The following is a 21,311-nucleotide window of genomic DNA, read 5'->3' on the forward strand; positions in this document are numbered from 1 at the left end:
TTTTTTTTGAGATGGACTTTCACTCCTGTTGCCCAGGCTTGGAGTGCAATGGCACAGTCTCGGCTCACTGCAACCTCTACCTCCTGGGTTCAAGCGATTCTCCTGCCTCAGCCTCCCGAGGAGCTAGGATTATAGGCATGTGTCACTATGCCCAGCTAATTTTGTATTTTTAGTAGAGATGGGGTTTCTCCATGTTGGTCAGGCTGGTCTCGAACTCCCAACCTCAGGTGATCCACCCACCTCGACCTCCCAAAGTGTTGGAATGATAGGCATAAGCCACCGCACCCGGCTTCAAACCATGAATCTTGTCTCATGTGTTCTTGATTGATGAACTATGAATTGGGTATCTTTAGGCTAGGGACCTCATCACCAGAGCACAGCTCAATCCACTAGCTTTAGCCACAATCTGCATCCCCAACCTCCCACCTACCCTCTGAAGCCAGCTGTGCTCTCTGAAAGGATTCAAAATACACTGTTTGATATTTTTCTATATCTATAACATCGGACTTTAGACTACATCCTCTGAGAAATCCATACAGGGTTACAAACAGACACACACATCCTAGGCTGCCATTATCTTTAAATACCACCCATAATCTCAAGTTCAAGCATCCCTTTCTCTGCTATTGCCCCATATGTCCCATTCACCCCATCCAGTCTCTAGTCCTACCAGCACCTTTGACCCATTGACCTTGTACTGTCCACCTCCCCGCTGTGGTCTCACTTCCCTCCACTCCCAGTAGAGTCCCTGGCCCAACCCTATACTTTCTCCCTTTGATCTGCCTCAAGCAAGAATGCTACTCTCTCCCTCCATCCAGGCAACTAACCGAGAAAACCTTAACTCTGTTTAATCCAGCCCCTCACATTCTGTATATCTCAATCTGGCAGCTCAACTTTCTTAGAGAAACAGAGACAACATGCAGACTCTTAAATTCACAACCTCAAAACCTTAAGTGGCCCCCTGGTGGTGTGTGACAATCCTCCTACCTGCTTCCTCTCCCCAACCACTTATTTCCTGTCTTCTCCTCCCTTCTCAAACCTCTAATAACCCTTTGCTCTTTTTCACTCCCAGCTGGTCACTTTCCTGCTTTTCTCACTGGGAAAACTGAAGCAGTCCGGAGAGAAAGTTCACTTGATAATGATAACAGCGAACACTCACAGCACGCACTCTGTGCCAGGCACTGCTCTGAGTCCTTCACACATCACTGTGTATACATACAAGGTGGCCCTATGAGGAAGGTACAATTATCAACCCCCTTTTAAAGATGAGAAAACAGAGGCACTCAGATGCAAGGTAATATATAGACAGGAACTCAGTGAGATGCCAGCCCAGGCAGTCTGGCCCAGAGCCATGTGCTTAACCACGAAGGTCTCCTGCCGTCTTCTGGTGTCTGCACCCCTCTCTCTGCCTGCCTCCCTGCTGCAATGGATGGATTATCCTATCTCTGGCCAACTCCCCTTCCATGCACTGGATCCCATGCCCTCTCACCTCCTCAAATTCCTGTACTCATCTGCTTCCTCTCTCCTGCAGCATTTTTTCCTCTGTCTCTTAATCCCATCAGCATTCAAGCATCTTAAGAAACCAAATCTCCCTTAATTTCAGATACTCCTACAGTTTCCACTCAATTTTCTGTTCCCTTAATATCAAAGTTTCTTTAAAGAGCTATCTTTACTCCCTGTCTTTATACCACATTTTTTCCCATTCTCCCTTGAATGCACTCGAATCAGACTTAATACAAGGGTCCATTTGCAGGCCCCAGCTTTCTGGACCCATCAGCAGCAATTTAACACAGCTGATCAATTCTTTTTTTTTTTTGATACTCTCTCTTCATGTGGCTTCCACATCACACTCCTCCGACTTCTATCTTACTTCACTGGCTGAACCTTCTTAATCTCATTTGCTAGATTCTTCCCATCTCCCTGACCCCTCCATGTTGGAATATCCCAGGACCCTGTAATTGGATATTTTTCCCCATGTCTCTACTCATTCTCTAGAGAAACTCATCCAGCCTCATGGCTTTGAACACCATCTATACATTGTTTCCTCTCAAACTTGTACCTGAGCCTCACTCATGAACTCCAGATTTGTATACATCCAAATGCCTACATGTCCTCTTGAATGCCTAGTGGATGGATATCTCAGATCTAATCAGATCCAAGACTGGATTTGTGATAGCCCCAACATCTCCAACCTGTTCTTCCCTAGTCTCCTCCTCCTCCATAAAATGGAGTGGTAATCTGTTACATTGATGACTTCCAATAAACCACACCTCCTGGAATTTACACTTTTGCATAGTCCTCCTTCAATCTGGCCTGGATCTGTGACTTACTTTAATCAATAAAATAGAAGTGATCTTGCGCCAGTTTGGGGCCTAAGTCTTAGGAAGGCTTATCAGCTTCCACTTTTGCCATCTTAGAAGCCTTGAGCTGCTATTTAAGAAGTCTGGCGACCCAGATGGAGAAACCATGTGGGAAGAACACACGGAGAGAGAAAGGTCCTAAGACTTCACCAAGAAAGAAGAGCCCAGCTCTTCCGGCCAAGTCCAACTCACCAGCGAACAACAGGCATGAGTGACCACTGGCAAGACCAGCATAAGAGCTGCCCCACTGAGCCCATTCCAGATTGCATAACCATGAATAAAAAAAATTTGGGGGTGGTTACCAGCAATAGATAATTGAAACAAATGGCAACTAATAATAAATGGCAATTAATAATAAAACAATAAAACAAATGGCAATAATTTTTATTATTCTAGCTGTTCAGGCCAGAAATAAAAGAATAAAACAAAATTTACAAACACAATAAAACAAAAACTAAAAAACAATAAAACAAATAGCAATTAATAATAATTATTATTCTAGCTGTTCAGGCCAAAACTTTAGAGTCATCTTTTATTCCTCTCTTTCTCTCATACTGCACATCATATGCAAATCCTGTTGGCAGTATCTTCTATGCACATCCAGAATCAGCCACTAGCACTGTGCCACCAGCACCTCACCTGGGTTACCATAGTAGCTTCCTCCTCTTTTTTTTTTTTTTTTTTTTTGAGACAGAGTCTTGCACTGTCGCCCGGGCTGGAGTGCAATGGCATGATCTCGGCTCACTGCAACCTCCGCCCCCCGGGTTCAAGCAATTCTCCTGCCTCAGCCTCCCGCTCAAACTTTCCAAGGCTTCCCATAGCCCTCAGGATCAAGTTTGTCCCCTTCACATGGCTCATAGGCTCTGCAGGACCTGATCCTAACACCCACTCCAGGTTCAACTCACCAGCATGCACAACACTCCAGACCTTTGGTGACCCTCCACCTCACTGTGGTTCCTCCATCCTCTCTTCTTTTCTAGGCTACCCACAATTTGTGGAAATACAATGGGTTATCCAGTGGTGGTAGTCACCACTAACTTGGAGTTATGGTGCCACCCTGAGCAAAGAGGGCAGACAAGGGTGCTTCTGGAGGCAGGAAGCTACATGCTGTGTGGGGCACAGTGGAAAGTGAAAACGCAAGTCCCCTTATTTGAAAATTATTGAGAATTTCAAGACAGTGATAGCAGGGTATTAATCCAAGCATGGAGCCCTTCCGAGCATGGGGTGCTGAGCAACTTCACAGGTCAAACATCCATGAACCTGGCCCTGTCTGGCAACCACAGTGAAACACGGCAAGATACAGCACTACGTGCCCAGTTGGGCTGGTCACGACTCACAAATGTGCCAACACTGGCACATCCTCAGGGATACGGAAGTATACTTGTTTTTGGAGAGAGACTAGACCTTCATCCTTGAGGTGAAGAAGATTCTGTCTCCAGGGTGCCTGCTCATCAGATACTCCATTCTGGCTAAGTTTTTTCACTGCTTGCTTATTTAGTACAGGGTTAACTTAATGACATGGACAAGTGCCAAGAAGAGAAAAGGGAACAGTAAGGAGAGAGGAAATTTCATCAACCTTTTTATAATGCAGGGCAACAGAAGCCAAGAAACCACATAGGATAGTAACAGTTCTGCCTCTTTCTCTCACAAGTATTTCAGTTTGTCAAGTCTTCCTTTGGTTTTTGAATGACAGAGTCTTCCCAGTAAAGTAAGTTAATAAACTCTAGACAAGAATAGTTATTCTTTCAGGTACTCAACTGAGTATTGCGAGAAATGCAATGTCTGCTCTTTCAGGAAGAGGCCGTCACTCTGAAAATGCAAAACAATCATATTCTAATAAAACAATAATAAACACGAAAGGCACAGTGGCGATATTTCTTTATTTTAGGCCAAGACAGGAATAACATGAAGTCGCTCAGACACTCAGCTTGCCATAATATAGTCCCCTTAGCATTTTCTTGCTTCTCCATATCTGACCTTGGCAATTTCAATTTCTCTTACAATCTCTTTCCTCTGTCATTCATGATTCTAGGTCTGAGTTTTATAAACATTAAAAAAAATCCACAACAAGAATATATTTTATATCGTGACCCAGTACACATGTATCAAAAGAACTAGGTTTCATGTGCAGAATGCTCTGATATTTTCTTCTGTATTTTATTTCATTCTTTAGAAATGGTTTCACAACCCACTAATGGTTCATGACCCAGTTTGGAAACACTGTGATTTTAGATCGTACTTGTATACATTATCATCATCCACACTTCATCAAACTTTAACTCAAGCTCCGTCTGGGTGTCTACACAATCCACAAGAATAAAACATGGGTATCTTTTAAAAGTCAAGCATTTAAATGACTCCTGTAGCTGAAAAACAATGAGGACTGAAATGAAGGGAAGGCAGCAGCATGGAGAACAGGTCGTCATAGCTTGGCGTGCAAAACAGAAGCAGCCACACAGAGGGTGGAGGATGGCGAAGAAGGAAATTTCTATGTCTGGTGTCCTCTGTGTGGGCCCACTGTTTTGTTTAAAGTGGCACAGTCTCCCAGAATATCAGACACACTCACATTCAAACCCATGGAAACACTTCAAAGAAAAGATTTGTCTGTCATCTGAGAGGCTCCCATCTCCTCAGTCTCTCCCCTATCTTCTATAAATGGTTAGTCACTCTGTTCTGTCATCTTCCTCCTCAAAGAATTCCTCACACTCCTGCCACTTCCCTCTCTCTTCTCTGGCCCCCTGCCTAGTCCGAGATGAGATTGTGGAATCCACAGCCTTCACTGTGGCCAACCAAGCCAACTGCCCTTAGGGCTGTTCCCCAGGCTGTGCCTTCAGTGGCTCTGACATCCACATTTTTCTAGCTGGCCTTCAGAATCTAGAACTTCCTTCCCTGGCACACCCACCCCGCAGATCATGTCTGTCTGTCTGTGTGACAGCTGCTCCTCTACCCCACCAGTCAAACCACATAACATAGCATTTCATAAGGATAAGATGGTGACACACTTGCTAGGAGCTCAGCACTGGGTTAGGTCCTCTGCACACCTCCTGCGATTCTCATGCCACCGTGCCAGGAAGGCTCCCAACTGGAGTAACTGGCTGGGAGTGGAACCCAGGAAGGATGAACTCCAGGTTCTTTCTACCACCTAACAATGGCCCCAATGACACCACACAACCTTTCAGCTACATACAAAATTGCCTTTCCTGCCTGCCTCCGGAATGAAGCTACTGACTAGAGGTGAGGCGTAACGTACGTGGGACCCTCTCCATGACATTAGTGGTAGGACACGGGTACTCTTGGTGAGGTTCCTCAGGAAGCATCCTGCCTGCACTGAGCACCAAGAAGAGTTGGTTCCACTTCTACCTATGGCAATGAGATTCGGATCACCAACGAGGTTACCCTTGGGGACCAGCGGTTACAGCTAAGGGTTACAGCCCTCAGCCAGTCATGAGGTTGGGTGTGCAGAGTGGCCTCATTCCCGCGCCACCATTTGCCTTCCCCATCTTTTCCCTCTATGGCCACTGTGTCATAGTCATCTCTATAGGCCACCTACAATTATCTCTAGAACACAGCAAGAAACAAAGAAATAGTACCTTGAATTTTCCATACCATCTCATATGCTTTTTCTGATGCTCTCCCTGCCCTTGTAGAGTAGCACCTCCTCCCGAGAATCAAATGCAAGGCTGTCCAGCCCTAAGGATTACCATTTATGTACAAAAATGTCCTTTCAGATTATACCTGGAATATCTATACTTGAAAGCAATGCTGGCCTTTTTCCCCACTCTACTTCTCCAATCTCACCACAATGAAAAGAATGTGCATAGAGAAGGCTTGAGGATAGACAGAACCCCAACAATTGACCACAAATCCAGGAGGACATGCCAACCTACCTTGGTCAAATCCATTCCAAGTTTGAGTTGTGAAATGAGATGAAGAATTACACTACGCTGATCCTCCATAACGCCCAATTCCGTCTCTTCCTTATCTTCATTGTCACTTTTTTCATCTTCGGACAAAACCAATTCAGAGCCTGAGTTTGGCTAAAATGAAATAATCAATAAAAATCACCAGCTGGTCCAACAGAAGTTAGAAATAAAGTGTATGAATTCATATGTTTTGCAATGACAGAAGAAACCCAATCCTGTCCCGGGCAGAGCTCCTCTGTGACCCAGTCCTGTTGGCCATGGGGCAAATGAGTCCCCTGGGGGTCGGCCCTGTGCCTTGGACGCTGCATATCCCCTTCCATCTCTCCCGTCTTCCCCAATTAGTGAGCCTAAGTGACTTCCCCTGACAAAATAGCTCCCTGTTCTTTAAGAAACTAACTATAGTATATGGGTATGAGTTCCCTTCATTTTGCGTATTAGCAAGTAGGAGTTTACCAAAGTTAAACTCCTGTTAACTTGCACGACCCAGGCCACTTCATATCTAATATAAATTTTTCTGTTTATAAGTAAAAGTTGGATTATCCAGGGAGTAACTAAAATTATTTATGGAAAAATGTGCTCAAAGACTATTTCTATCCAAATCAATTAGGATTACTCTACCAGATGTAAGAAAAGGCTGAGAATTGGCATTAATTTAGGGAGGAAGGCACCAAATGAAAATGTAAGGCAAAACTCCTGAAACTTTATAATACTACTGGGATTCACGCTGGCCAACAGACCCTGCTTTCCTCGATGCAAGTTTATTAATTCAATCACTCGATTCCATTTTTTCACATTACATAGAAAACAGGCAACTTACTAAACTGGGCAAGGGGATTACTGCACATAAAATTTTCCAATATCCAAGTGTTAAGAACTCTGGCTACAAGGTAAACTTGCCCTCAGCATTCTATTGAAAGAAGTCTCCACATTCCACACTCCACATTTACCTATGTTCTTATGATGCTTGCTTATATATAAGCAAAAGCACTCTGCACAGAACATCATACATTTCTTTCCAATTACCAAAAACAGGTCAGACATAATATACAGAAATTCAGAAGCTCAAAGGTATTAAATATGAAAGGATACAGACTTGTCCAAATGTTCATGCAAAAAACGAACAATTTACTAACCTCATTAGACAGAATCATTTTATATCTACAGGCACTTCTAACATACAAAGGTTATTTTAGTGGTCAAGGTGTTTAAAACTGTCCGGCCTTACATACCCACTGACCATTCCTTTCCAACATTCCAAAGAGAGGTAATAATGGTGTTCCTTCCCTCCTGGGGTAGGCATTTTTAAAACTTCAACATAAAGAGACATTTTCCATAGACATACTCCTAAGGTGTTCTCAATCAGCTCTAAATAATCCCAATTCGAAAGAGATGGTTGGGAAGGTCTCAGTGAAGCCCACAGGATATTCCCCCAGCCGAAAGCTAAGTTTTCTTTCATTATGTGCCCAGTTCTCTAGCCACCTCATAATAGGTATTATCTGACATCATTGGCAAGTTGCTTTGCTAGATTATGCTGAAATAATTGAGGAGTCCTTACCTGTGCTAACCCTGAGAAGAGAAGCCACAGGGAAGTCTGAGCTGTGAGTTACCCTGATTCTACACTCGAAGTCAGGGGTAGAAGGACACAGGAACCCAGCACTTACAGCCAGTGGCCCTGGGGGTCTCCTCCAGCTCCACCTCATGACACCCCGTGCTGCTGCGTGACTGCTGCTGCTGCCAAGGCCACCACTGCTATGAGCTTGAATGGCAAACGCTAAGATTAGCAGGGCCTCCCTTCCACCAGCCTGTCCTCCTGGCTCTCCTCCCTTTTGCCTCTTCTGGATCTCAGGTCAGTTTCAAAGTGGGTGGCTGTCTCAGCTCCCTGTGAGCTTCCATTTCCAGTCTACGCTACGGAAGTCAGAGAGCTGAGACACAAATCCCTCCCAATGGCAAAGGTGCTCCAGCTGCAACTTCCTCTGCAGTGACCTGGGGGGCAGTAATCTGTATTAGCAGAATTCCTCTCATCCCAGCACCAGCTGGGGGAGGAGAGGGCAGTGTCTGGGCATTCTACTTTGGGAAGAAAAAGGACAATCAAAAACAAGTGAAATCCAACCACCACAGTGTATCCAACAGGTGGAGTGGGCTGCAAAGTCCTTAAACATCTCAACAGGAAAGGTAGCTCCATTTTGCGGGCAATTATTTTCTGCTTGAAATTAGCTGTTCTCACAAAGAATGGACTGCATACTGAATCAATTGCTCCACTGAGGCTGCCATAAACTTCATGAAGCAAAGAATGATTCATTCTTCTAAAGCTGTGATTTCCTATTTGCTCACAAGCCAGTGCAGGGGAAATCCTCATCTTTCCCACTCACTGCTACACTCAGTGTGATGTGTTTACAGACCTTCGGGGACCACACCTCCTCCTGCTGTCTGCCTTACTCGAAAATTCAATCCAGCTTGTCCCTGCCTTCCAGTAGCCAGAAAGTCTTTCACAAGATCCAGTCGCATGATACTAAGTACACACATAAATGTGAACACAGACCCCTCCAGCCTTTCCCATTGGAAATCAATAGCACGTCCTCTGTGTCTGACGATTCCTCTCAAAGTCACTGGCTCCAGCAGAGGAAATTAAGGCTGGCACAGGTGCCCCAGAAGCTGAGTCATCCAGGGTGACTGGTGGCCCTGGAGTCCCGCCCAGGGAAGGACGGCCATGGGAGCCTGGCACACTGCCCTTTGGTGGCACAAATCCTGAGGAAGCCATGCCCCAACCTTAAACAAGGACCTAGGACTGTTTTCTCTCCCACAGCCTCTGAGAACTTGCCCTTTTTCTCCCAATGTGATTTGTAAAACATTCCCTTACCCAGCCTCAAGTAAATAATCAGAGTTAAGCTGGTTTCATACACCACGTTGACAGTAAACATCTTAGAGGACACACTTTCAATCCACCACACTGCAGCTCAGTCCATCCGCACAAAGAGAAGACCCCCCCAACCCCCATCGCAGTCCAACTTGGGGGTACATGGATGGAAAGGTAGGAGTCATCAACAGGTCAACTCTGTCTGAAATAGGTCCGTGGCAATGTAAATGCCAATCTACTGGCATCCACAAAGCACCCACATAGGCATCCACGGCAAGGAATGGAGGGTTTGAAGAGACAGGTCTTGATGGAGTTTTAAAGACACAAAACCTCCTTCCCTTTTAGGGTCGAAGGTTTGTTGATTCCACTACTCTGATGTGGAATTCAAAGAGATTGATAATTGTCACCCTCTCCAAGTGCTGGTTTCCATAATCAGGTCCCCATGCTTATCCACATCCATACCCCCCTTCTCTGACAAAGTCCCACTTGTCTCCTGGGAGTCCCTGCACGCCTCCCCTCTCTGAATCTCTGCAAATTTTCACTTATAAAACAATAACAGCTGTCTCAAGGTCATCAAAAATGGCAGAACAGTGTTCCCCCATCTCTGAAAATATGAACGTGGGAAATGGTTTCATAATGCTGAGAGAATTTACAAGACTTAAGCAGAAGAATCTTCAGATCCCCATCCCCTGAGATTTTTGCAAATAAGCCAGCCCAGTCACAAAAATGTATGTAAACTTGAAGATAAAATGGAATTAAAATATGTTTTAAAGAGCAGCAGCCTTTGAAAAAATAAGATTTTAATAAAAACAGAAATTATGACTCAATATTTCTACCACACAAGCACCTCAGGGCATATGGTGCTACAAAAATCAAGCAACTGTGCCTATTAGCAAATGGGGAGAATGATAAGCGAAAATTCGACGGGCAGGAAAAAGCTTCACGGGCAGGCTGGGGTTTAGGGACATTCCCTGGTGACCCACAGTGACCTGTGCCCAGAGCAAGGGTTCTTGGCCTGGGCCCCAGGGACAGCCCTTAAAATATCCACCCCCATCCTTGAAATTTTATGTAAAAACTGTAAGTCTGGGCATTTTTCTAAAGAGGGGTCCATAGCTCCCCCTGGATACTTAGAAGGGTCTCTGCCCCTTCACTGACCTCTGGCCTCTCGAGGACCAAAGGCTGAGACCATGTGAGAGATGGGCTCTTGGGCTGGGAATGGTCCTATCCAAGACAGTCACAGCATCTACAGATGTTACCCGGCCCTTAACCGCAGGCCTCTGCTTCTTACTTATTAGGAGAAGCAGGCATATGGGGCTATGGCCACCGAGGCCAAAGCCAGGAGGCACACCTGTGATGTGTATTAGGTTTGTGTGGTCCAACAGTCTTCTCAATGGGGGACACCAATGTGGGAGAAACATTTAGCTTTGCTTTCATCTCTTAAACAAAAATCTTAATTCTTCAATACAAATGCAAATTTCAAGCACGACTGAAATGCCAATCTTTTTATTCAATACATATACGTAATGTAACTACAGTTTGGGTCCGTGCCAGGAAAAACCATGAAATCGACATTTGTCTGCAGAGTCCACTCATTTCCCTGTCACAGGCTTCATTCACTCCACCCATGTCCCCAAAGGCACTCTCTTTCCTGGCACTCCACTCCTGCTTTCCCCTCCTCAGACGGAGGACTCCTACCCCACCCCATCCTTCCTGCTTTAGTGACCTGTCTTCTCTCTCAACCTAGATCTGGCCTTCAGATAGTGGGGGGTCAACACAAGCAGTTTGATCTACTACCGTCTCCTTTATTTGTACACGGTCTTATAACCTAATATCTTAATTCAGAGGACTGAATCCTTACTGGTTAGATTTAAGACATCATGGCAGAAGCCTGCGTGGTTCCATTACCTAACCATTCAAGGTGCATTTTGCCTTTGGACAGGGAGCTTTTCTGTGCCAAACCAGGAATCACAGACATGCAGGGGTAAGAGGGTCTACTCTAGCAAGGATTAAGATGGATTCCTAAAGCCATCTCATGCCCAAGTAAATAAGTATCCAATAAACAGACAATATCTACAACAGAAAAACATCACCTACTGAGCTCAAGTGACCTGCAACTTTCCTGAAAACCTATATGGCAAGGACAGACAATAAAGCCAGCTAGAGCATGAACATCAAATTCTCTTTTAGCAGCAAGCATATTGCAGTTCAATCATTTTTAAAGCCTGGCAACTTTCCCTACACACTGTTAACCTGGCAAGGAGGCACTGGGGTGAACTGAGCCATACCAAAAAACCTTGGCACTGAGTGACAAGACCAAACACATCTAGATAGTATCTTTATGGGGAAATCTAGCCATGTCAAAAAAAAATTTGGTAGTCTGAGGGTCACAGAAATGCAGGCAGTAGGTGAGAAGACCCAAAGCACCATGCTCAGATATTCTCAGAAAAGAGAACTGTCAGGTACACAGCAGCATGGCAAAGAAGTAACCAGGGAATGGAATGACATCCCCTTATAGACAAATTATTTCTCAATTCCATAACTACACAGAACAGGCAATAACGTGCAACAATGGCCACGGGGGCAAGTGTACTTATGTTTGCTAGGGGAAAAGAGTCAACAGAAGCTGGCTTGTCAGGAAATAAGGGGTTCTAGAAAAATAAAGAGTGTGGAGTTGAGACACAGAAGCTAGCAACTGGAGAGATTGGAAGAGTAGGCACGTAGAAGACAAAGGGGATAAATCAAGAAACACAGTGAGTTGCAGAAGAGAAACCAAGGGGTCTCAGTGTCTATGAGGAGCAAGTGCCCAAGGACCAATTCCTGAATCCATTTTTCAGGTCTTTTTTTAGTTAAAAAAATTTAATTTTTTATTAAATTAGAGACAGGGTCTGGCTATGTTGCCAAAGTTGGTCTCAAACTCCTGGCCCTCAAGTGATCCTCCCATCTTGGCCTCCCAAAGTGCTGGGATCACAGGCATGAACCACCGCACCTGACCTTCAGTTCTAACAATAATAGTGTTACTGCTGCAGTACAGAATCCATAAAACCAAGGATTTTTATCTCTAGCCATTTTCTCATTCCAATATGTACAGCATATTTAACCAAATTATCACCATCATTACATAATCCTCACAGTATGCAATCAGTGACATTTCATATCTTAAGAAACCCCATCTAACAGGCAAAGGTCATGAAAACTGGCATAGCCACAACTGAAGATCCAGGCCGACTCCGTACATATGTCAGTAACATCAGCATAGCCCAGGGTATACAAAGATGGCCAGCAATTCAGGAAATTTCACTTGGCCTTCTTGTCCCCATTTCCAGTAAGAAACTCATATCACATGACTACCAAGGGCAAGGCATTCACTACTACATGCTTGGAAAAAGTGTCTCCCCTGAGGACACAGAGATGGAAAGTTTTGTCATATGAATGCAAAATGGTTGATCCTGATGAACCTACTGTCCTTCCCACATACTGCACAGGTGAGATTTCTCCTCCGGAAGCGTCTTTTTGGTGGCTGTGTCTAATTCTCCAAAAGTAGGCCATCTTTGCTGGGTAGAGGGTATCTCAGCTGAACGGGTGGATGTTCCACTCTGGTCAGAAGTCATGCCGAAGACAGAAGCTGTGGACACATGTCTTCAGCTGGTGTCTGGTATAGTTGGTGCCCCTTGGCCCTGCTGCAGGGCAGCTGTTGAAGGCTCCTGCACATATACTATCCTCTACATGTAGCCACTTCCAAAGCCAGGCAACCAACTGTGCTTCAAAGGCCACCAGCGAATTTAGGGGACCTTATCTTGCCATTTGGAGGTAGATTCAAGAACGAGGCCACTGCGAGGGGAACCCGATGGAGAAGCTGGATCTTATCCTTGACAGGTACAAGTACGCGCATGTCCACACAGCAAGCTGGTCCCAGCTGCCTTTTGGAGATGCTGAGTTTGTCGTCACTGACATCACAATCCTCCTGCTGCCTCCCAGGGGATGAGCTGGCTGGCTGGCTCTAACCACACATACACACACATTTACCACACTTGGCTCTTATAGACTGGAAGGACAGATGCTCTTCCTGAGCAAAGGGGCCGACCTGCAGAAAGGTTAGTTTTAAATAAAACACACCCTGGAAGGCAGAAGGAAGTCACTTCTTGGGAGGGGAGAGAGTGGGGGCATTTGTCATCAGCCAAGATAACAGGGAACAATTACATCGAGAGGATTCAACAGGCATTCCTTTAAAAACATTCGAGGGAAGCATTCACAGGAAATAGCAGCATGTCTTTGTCTCATTTCTACGTTTCTGATTAGAAACCAGAGTCTAGCTATTTTTAAACGAAAGGAAAAAACAGAAATCAAGAAATAGCAAAGAAAACCTAAAGAAAGTACGAAAAAGAAAAGGGAAGAAGCAGCAGCAAATGAAGGGGTAGGCAGCAATTTTGCAGCTGAGCTTTTGGAGTGTGCCAGCGTGAATACCGAATGCCAGCGTGCAGAATCCCAGAGGCTGCAAATCAAGCTTAGCATCAGCCTGCTGCCTGGAAAAGCAGGGAAAGGGCAGGGCCCCAACAAGACAGAGAGGGCCTGCTAAGTGCCAAACACCGTGTCAGGCGCTTTACAGCATCTCAATGAGCAAAATGCTAGCACTTTAAAACCAAATCCAGCACTGAATTACTAACACAGCCAAGAGCTCTGAAAGACACCCTGAAAGCAAAGCCGTTTATGATCGTGGGACCAAGGTCTCCATGGTCCCTATTCTGATGTTGCACAAGCAGCACAGATCACAGGAAGCTCATGAGTATTTGGGATAAAAGTCATAGTGAGGATAAGGAAGAGGCCACGAAATCAGAGACTACCACAGCTTTAGGAGACAGTGATGCATAAAAGAAAAGCGTGGAGATCCGGCTGCAGATAGTCCTGGTGATAAATCCTAAAGACGCTATGCCCCACCTGTAAGGCTCAATCTCTCTGTCTCTAAAATGGACATGGTACCACCTCTCACATCTGAGAGGCCTGCTCTAGGTCTCAACAAGGCAAAGCGTACAAAGCAATGAACACTGTAGTGGCTGGCACACAAGAAGTGCTTGGTAAACAGCCATGCTCTGATGAGGCCTGTGACGTTCGCACTGGGCACACAATGGTATGTTGACTTGAGGTTGCTGCTAAAGCTCCTGCATCCTCCTACTTGTGCTGCTCCCTTCTCCCCCGCAGCTTCCCTCTCAAAGCTGAATTGATGCCACCCAAGCTCCTCTGCTAGGCCTTCCCCACTGAGGATTTTGGGGCTGCAGGGCCCTGACCACAAGGCAAACAACCCTTCCCTGGTCTGGAGCTACACTAGGAAAGGATTCAGAGAACTTTGAAATATGTCTCAATCAAGATCACATGCAAATGTGTGAACTAAGCAAGACAAACACGAAGCAGCAAGTGCAGTGAATTAGAGATAGTATCCCAGCAACCGGCCCCAGAGGACCAGCTGTGGTTTGGAGGTGACAGGAGCAGTAGCCATCCACACCTGTTATCCGAACCTGCCATCCACAGCTACTCGAGTTCTCTAGGCCTAGGAAAGGCAGGGAAGAAACTCCTTCAAGACCCCATTCTAGCCTTCCTGGAGCTCTGATAAGAGAGAACGCAATGAGTTTAGACATAAAGGCATAAGGGTAGGTTTAATGGTAAGCAAGCACTGGGTCTGAAAGGGTTACTATCACTTTAGCCACCTCCAACGACCACAGGTAACAAAGCACCACATTAGATACCGAAGCTAGAAATTTGCTTAAGATATGGTCTCAGCATTCAACGGGCTGGTGTTCTGGCTGAGAAGGAGTACATGGATCTTTCTTTCTCCTAGCCCTGGAGACTAGTAAGTTTCAGACTGTAAGTTTCAACTCAACATTTGAGACTTAGTTCAACCACGTTTCACAGAGATGGAGACTTAATCCTACCATCTGTTCCTAGGTGCTTCGGACATGCCCATTCTGGCACTTAGCAAAGTGGATTTATGTAAGTGCACACCTACTTTCCAACTGGACCAGAAATGTCAGCCCTCTTTTGGCAAAGAAATTGATTATTTGGGGCTGGCTACTCAGGGCCATGGGTGGAGGTGGACGTAGAGGCCATCTACAAATCTGAGGAGAAAGAAAGCTGTGATCAACTAGTAATATCAGCCAGAGGCTCAGGAGGGGAACGCAGTGGCCACGTGGTTGTCAGCTTACCTTAATTGGAACTCTTTGATGGAGGAATCCTAGCTAATTGAGGGCTTCATTTCTAGAATTCCACCACAAAGGACGGTTTACAACAGATGTACAGTAAGTTATTAAAAGGAATGAATTTATAAAACCAAAAAGAAAGTGTGGGAAACTTGAGTGTGCAAGGACAAAAATCTAGATTTAAAAGGACAGCCAGTCACAGAAGTGCTGCGATTCCACTTCTATGAGACATCCAAGACAGGCAACATAGATTAGTGGTTGTAGGGGCTGTGAGGACGGGTGGAACGGGGGTGACAGCTAAAGGGTCCAGGGTTTTTGAGGTGATCAAAACGTTCTAAAATTGACTGGTGACGGTGACATATACCTGTAAATATACTAAAATCCACCAAATGGTTGGTACAATTTAAATGGATAAATTGTATGGCATGTGTATTATATCTCAATAATGTCATCAAAAATAGAAAAATAAATGAAAGGATATATGATACAAAATCAAATAGCAAAGGCCAGGAGGTAGGGTGTGGCCAGGGTGATCAGAGGGGCTCACACAGAGAAGGCAGACTCTGGGCTGGGTGTCACCAAAGAGGAGCGCTTCAAGCAGCCAAGAGAAAGAGGGGACAGTCCAACAGCAGAAATGATGCCAGTCAGGGATGAAGAGAAGCTTCCTGCAGGGAAGTACAGCTGATGCCAAGCACAGGGCTTTGCCCTTATAATAGGACTCATTCCCTTGGAGAGCCCATCTGATCCAACAGCTTTCAATAATTTCTAAATGTTTATTTCCTAAGTGTGTATCTCAAGTTCAGCCTTCTGCCCTGAACTCTAGCTTTGTGCACCCAGTGGCCTATTCAACATCTCCCCTCTTAGCTAACCGAGGTGGGCAGGACAGCAGACCCCTGAGCTGCCCACGTCCTAATTCCCAGAACCTGTGTATACGGCACTTTTAAGTGACAAGGGGGCTTTACACACGTGATTACGTTAAGGACCTTGAGATGAGGAGATTAACCTGGATTGCTGAGGTGGCCTCGATGTAAAAACATGAATCCCTAAACTTAGAGAATCTTTCCAGGCTGTGGTCAGAAAGAGGAATATAGATGCAACGTTCCTGGCTCTGAAGATGAAGAAAGGGGCCACAAGCCAAGGAATGTGGGCAGCCTCTAGAAACTGGAAAAGCCAAGGAAACAAATTCTTTCCTAGGGCCTCCAGAAAGAAATGCAGCCCTGCCAACACCTTGATTTTAGCCCACTGAGGCCCGTGTCTGAATTCTTACATGGAACTATAAGATGATAAATTAGTGTTGTTTTAAATCAGTAAGTCGATGATCATTTGTTACAGCAGTGAAGAGAAAACACATCACCTAATGGCCATCTCAGACTTATTGTGTCTAAAACAGACCTTTCAATTCATACTTCCAAAATATGATCCTCCTCATCTCAGTAAACAACAGCTTTGCTTTTCTAACCACATGGCCAAAAGCCTTGGCACCATTCTTGACTTTAATTTCTTGCATATGCACTGCTCCACACTACATCCATCAGCAACTTCTGCAAATTATATCTAGAATCTCATTGTTTCTCACAACTTCAGCCACCCTGGCAAAGCCACCATCACCTCTCTCTCCTAATTACTGCAACAGCTTCCCAGTCAGTCTCCTGCCCCTCCTCCCAGTCTACATCTCCTCACAGTAGCTGGAAGGTATCTTAAATCATAAAGTTGATCATATAACTCCTAGGCTGAAAGCCCTCCCCTCGACTCAGACTAAATGTCAAAGTCCTGACTGCGGTCCACGAGGCCCTACACAATGTTGCCCCATGACTCCTCTACTCTTCGCTTGATCACACTCCCCTCCTTGTTCACCCTACTCACCCCTCCCAGCCACCTTCTGTTCTTGGAACACGTGAAGCAGAGGCCTACCTCAGGGCCTTTGCACCTGCTCTTATTGGTCTTCTTCATCCACTTCCCCCTCACTTCACTCAGATCTTTTTAAATTTTATATTACTTATTTATTTTTTATTTTGAGACAGAGTCTCACTCTGTTGCCCAGGCTGGAGTGCAGTGGCACAATCACAGCTCACTGCAACCCTCCCGTCCTGGGCTTAAGTGATTCTCCTGCCTCAGCCTCCCAAGTAGCTGGAATTACAGGTGCATACCACCATGCCAGGCTAATTTTTATATTTTTAGTAGAGATGGGGTTTAACCATGTTGCCCAAGCTGGTCTTGAACTCCTGATCCACCCGTCTCATCCTCCCAAAGTGCTGGGATTACAGGCATGAGCCACCACACCCAGCCTCACTCAGATCTTAACTCCAATGTCCCCTCACCACAGCAGCCTTTGACCATCTAGGCCAGCACCACTCCCTCTCCTCCCTCTCCACGGTTTGCTCCTTCCTTAGCTCTGCTTTTCCTTGCAGCATTGATCACTCTCAACTGTATTATATGTGTAGTTATCATCTCTTCCCCCTTGCAGAAAGTCAGCTCACAGGAAGCAGGACCAAAATGAATGTTTTGCTAGCTGCTGTGGCTTTATCAACAAAAATACTATCTGACATTGACTTATTCGTTGCATAAGTAAAGGAAATAAACAGCTGGCTTTCCCCTATGGAAATGAGGAACTGCTGAAGATTCTGAGGAGGCTAGGTAATAGAACTCAGGCCCTAGGAGACGAATGGTTAAGCAAACAACGATATGATTGCACGCAGCGGGGACGGGCCCTGAGAGCAGTTTTGGAAGACTCCTGCCACAGTTCAGCGTGAGGGAGACCGACACACACTAGGCGGTGGTAGTGAAATGTTTGACATCCTTCCTTCTCCTCTACTGGGTAAATACACACGTAAAGCTCTGTGTTAGGCGCAGAGGAGGATTACAATCAGTGTAGGACATGGCCTGGGTCACCCCGGACCCTGCAGCCTTGCTGGGCAGACAGTAGTTGGGTTTTGAGTTCCTGTATGTGGAAGATCAAATGGTGAGTTATTGCGGGGGTGCAGTAATCAGAGGGGAGGCAGGGAGCTGGCAGCAGGCAGGTAAGGAAAAGAGAGAGAAAGCACAAGAGGCAGTGGGGTGGAGTGAGAGGCAAAATGGACCAGTCAAAACTGTCTGCAGATCCAATTATTCTACTAAACACGACGGGCAACAGAAAACAGCTAAGACGACACACATGGGCAGGCAGCATTCAGCTGGGAGAAGGGCTGTTCTCATCTCTGCTCCCCTCCTTTCAGCCCTGCGTGCACTCGATAAAGGAGCCCAGCAGCCGCATCCTGCCCTTCCTGTTCTGCGCACCATCCTAGTCACCCAGGCTTGAGACCTGCAAGTTCCCGGACCCCTCCCATCCAGAGACCCACCTGGCCCACCATCCCTGCCTTTCCTCATCTTTGCTGCTACCACACCCTAGGCTTTGGTCACATAAATGTAGGGCCCTGCCAGCCTCCCAGCTCATCCTTCCGCTCCAGACTCCTTCTCTTACACTGTCTTGTACTACACCACCAGAGCGTTCTTCCCCAGACACCCACTGCTCTGTTCAGAAGTCTTCAATCAGGCACACGTTCTCAGGATCTCCTCAGGGATGTGTCCAAAAAAAAAAAAAAAAAAGTCTTCAATTGCTTCCCACTGCCTAGAGGAAAATGTCTACTCAGCCCAGTACTTTGGGCTTCCTCAATCTGACCCATACTTCCCCTCCCCTCCTAAACTTCCTCTAGCCTAGACTGAGGACGGTATACTCACTTCTCACCCTACTCTCTAGACTTGCCCTGTCTACTCCAGTAGGTGCTAGTCATGCTTAGCTACTTAAAATAATTAAAATTAAACACAATTTAAAATTCTGTTCCTTGATGGCACTAGCCACATTCAGACTAGTGGCTACCATATTGGACAGCGTAGGAAGAAAACACTTTCATCACTGCACCAAGTTTGATTGGAGAGTGGTGCTCTAACTTTTGATGGCCTCCCAATCCATTTCTACTCCTTCCGCCAATTGTGATGTACCTGTACGTACGGGCGCCATGATGCTGGCGCTAACAATCTGGGCAGGCGCAATCCCTCCCTCCTCTAAATCCCACGCTGAAGTTTACTGGGATCACTCGAATGTTACTGCCATGCCTATCTTTCCTTAACTTCCTGGTAATATAAAGTTCAGTGGGAGGAGATTATTTTCAAAATCTAAAATTCCTGATGAAACACCGAAGGACAATTTTACAAACACCTCCACTTCAAAAACAAACTGATAAAGGAATGATGTAGTTGGGGTAGCCAATAGTAATAAAATGATTCTGTGCCTAAAAACGGAAAGGAATTCTACTACCTATGACTTGCTTCTATCATAAGCACGGGTACATGCCGAGACTAGAATTCTGGCTTTCTAGATCCACAGTTTAAATTATTATTGATTTATGCTTTGTGCTGGGTGATGGATTTCTTCTGATCTGCAGATGGTAAATGGCTTTATTCAGAAAGAAACACAAGACTCAAGTCGATGGTACCACGTCAGTGATTCTTTCAGAACTGTATACTTGATGCCACTAATTGCTAGACTGTCTTGCTTTTCCCATAAATTATGCAGTTATGGGCCTGAACTCTATGGCAGGGACAGAAGAAAGCATGTAAAGCACTGCGGGAATGCAGAGTAGCAGCAGGGAAAGGCTCTAAATTAGGTCTACTGTGGTCCCTGGACCTGCAGCAGCAGAATCACTGTGAATTGGATAGAAATGCAAGTCTAGGGACCCCCTCCAGACCTATAGACACAGAAACTCTGGGGGCAAGGCAGAGACCAGTGTTTGTTGGTTTGGGGTTTGTTTATTCTTTTAATTGAAATACAATTATAACTTATACTTGGTACAATATACAAATCTTATTGTACCATTCCATGAATTTTGACAAATGTATCGCTTTATATCCAACTTAATATTTTTCTGTTTTACCATTTTTAAGCGTACAGCTCAGGAGTATTAACTATAATAACGTTATTGTACACCAGATCTCTAGGACTTTTTCATCCAGTAAAGCAAACTCTATACCCAGTGAACAGCAACTCCCTGCTCCCTGAGGCCCTGCAGCAGATTTTGGTGCCCCCTAGCATTTGAGAAGGTCTGCTCTAATGATCCCCAGCCACGGGCGTTGCAAGGAACAGCGGAGGAAAGTAGCAGGCGTGATAGGGGCCTGGCTCCCGGGGCGGGGGGGAGCAGCGCAGGCAGTGTGCTACCAGCCCCTCGGATTCTCCAAACCCAGTCCTAGGTGGCCAGTGAGGAGATGGCTCTGGGCTAGATGCTAGGGGAAACCAAACACAGACATATGGACAACTTTTCTCATAAACTTGTGTAGGCACAAGTTTAAGAAAATTGTATTCCTCAACATTAGACAAGGTTCCAGAAATTTCATTTGATGACCCCCAGATTCAGAAAGCTATCAACTTTGATTGGATAACAGCGATTGTATTTTCATCATTGCCCACACCAGGCAGTCATTCAACTCCAGCTTTGAATTTTATCTGTCCATTTTAATCATTTATGCTTCTCACCTGGAAATTCCCAACTAATACCCTCCAATGGAAATTTCCGAAGCGTACGATAACACAAAGGAAATAACCAGGAGCATCGCAAACCACAGAACAGTTTTGATTTACAAGTCATTAGAAGCAAGAGGCATTTACTATTCTTTGCAGGCCAAAAGGGACTGTATCATGAATAATGGAAAAAGCAAAATGCATTAAGAACTCTTCTGATAATGTTATAATGTTCTCTCCAGGCCACGCGGAAGGCATATTTATTGAGGACTTTCCCTGTGCCAGGCACATATCAATACATACAGGGTAGCAGTCTTTAAGGGACAAAAACTAGCAAGACCACCCCGTTTTGCTTCAGCAGGTAATTTCTGGATCATTATCTTCCGACTCTCAAACCAGTGATTTGGTACCACAAGCAGATCAAGAGCTAGGAATATCAGAAACAGCCCAAAGCTCAGGTTTTATTCTTTCCTTTTTTTTTTTTTTTTTTTTTTTTTTTTT

The 21,311-nt window shown here is 45.3% G+C and overlaps 1 protein-coding gene across 6 annotated transcripts in view; it reads right to left on the bottom strand.

The window, feature by feature from the left end:
* Positions 1 to 21,311, bottom strand: part of OSBPL10 (oxysterol binding protein like 10) — a 71,174-nt gene that overhangs the window by 32,766 nt on the left and 17,097 nt on the right. Inside the window, exons 1-2 of one of the 6 annotated variants that reach the window (XM_017854120.1) lie at positions 12,613 to 13,054; positions 6,248 to 6,397 (exon numbers count right to left, since the gene is read on the bottom strand). In XM_017854120.1, coding sequence (XP_017709609.1) covers positions 6,248 to 6,316 — 69 coding nt within the window. In that variant the 5' untranslated portion in view covers positions 6,317 to 6,397; positions 12,613 to 13,054. Of the gene's footprint in view, positions 1 to 6,247; positions 6,398 to 7,416; positions 7,450 to 7,512; positions 7,710 to 12,596; positions 13,055 to 21,311 lie in introns of those variants that run through there. The other 5 variants (XM_017854115.1, XM_017854114.1, XM_017854116.1 and 2 more) reach the window with 5 other exon arrangements.

Source organism: Rhinopithecus bieti, unplaced genomic scaffold, assembly GCF_001698545.2.
Source record: "Rhinopithecus bieti isolate Rb0 unplaced genomic scaffold, ASM169854v2 scaffold_37987, whole genome shotgun sequence".
Taxonomy (NCBI): Eukaryota; Metazoa; Chordata; class Mammalia; order Primates; family Cercopithecidae; genus Rhinopithecus; species Rhinopithecus bieti.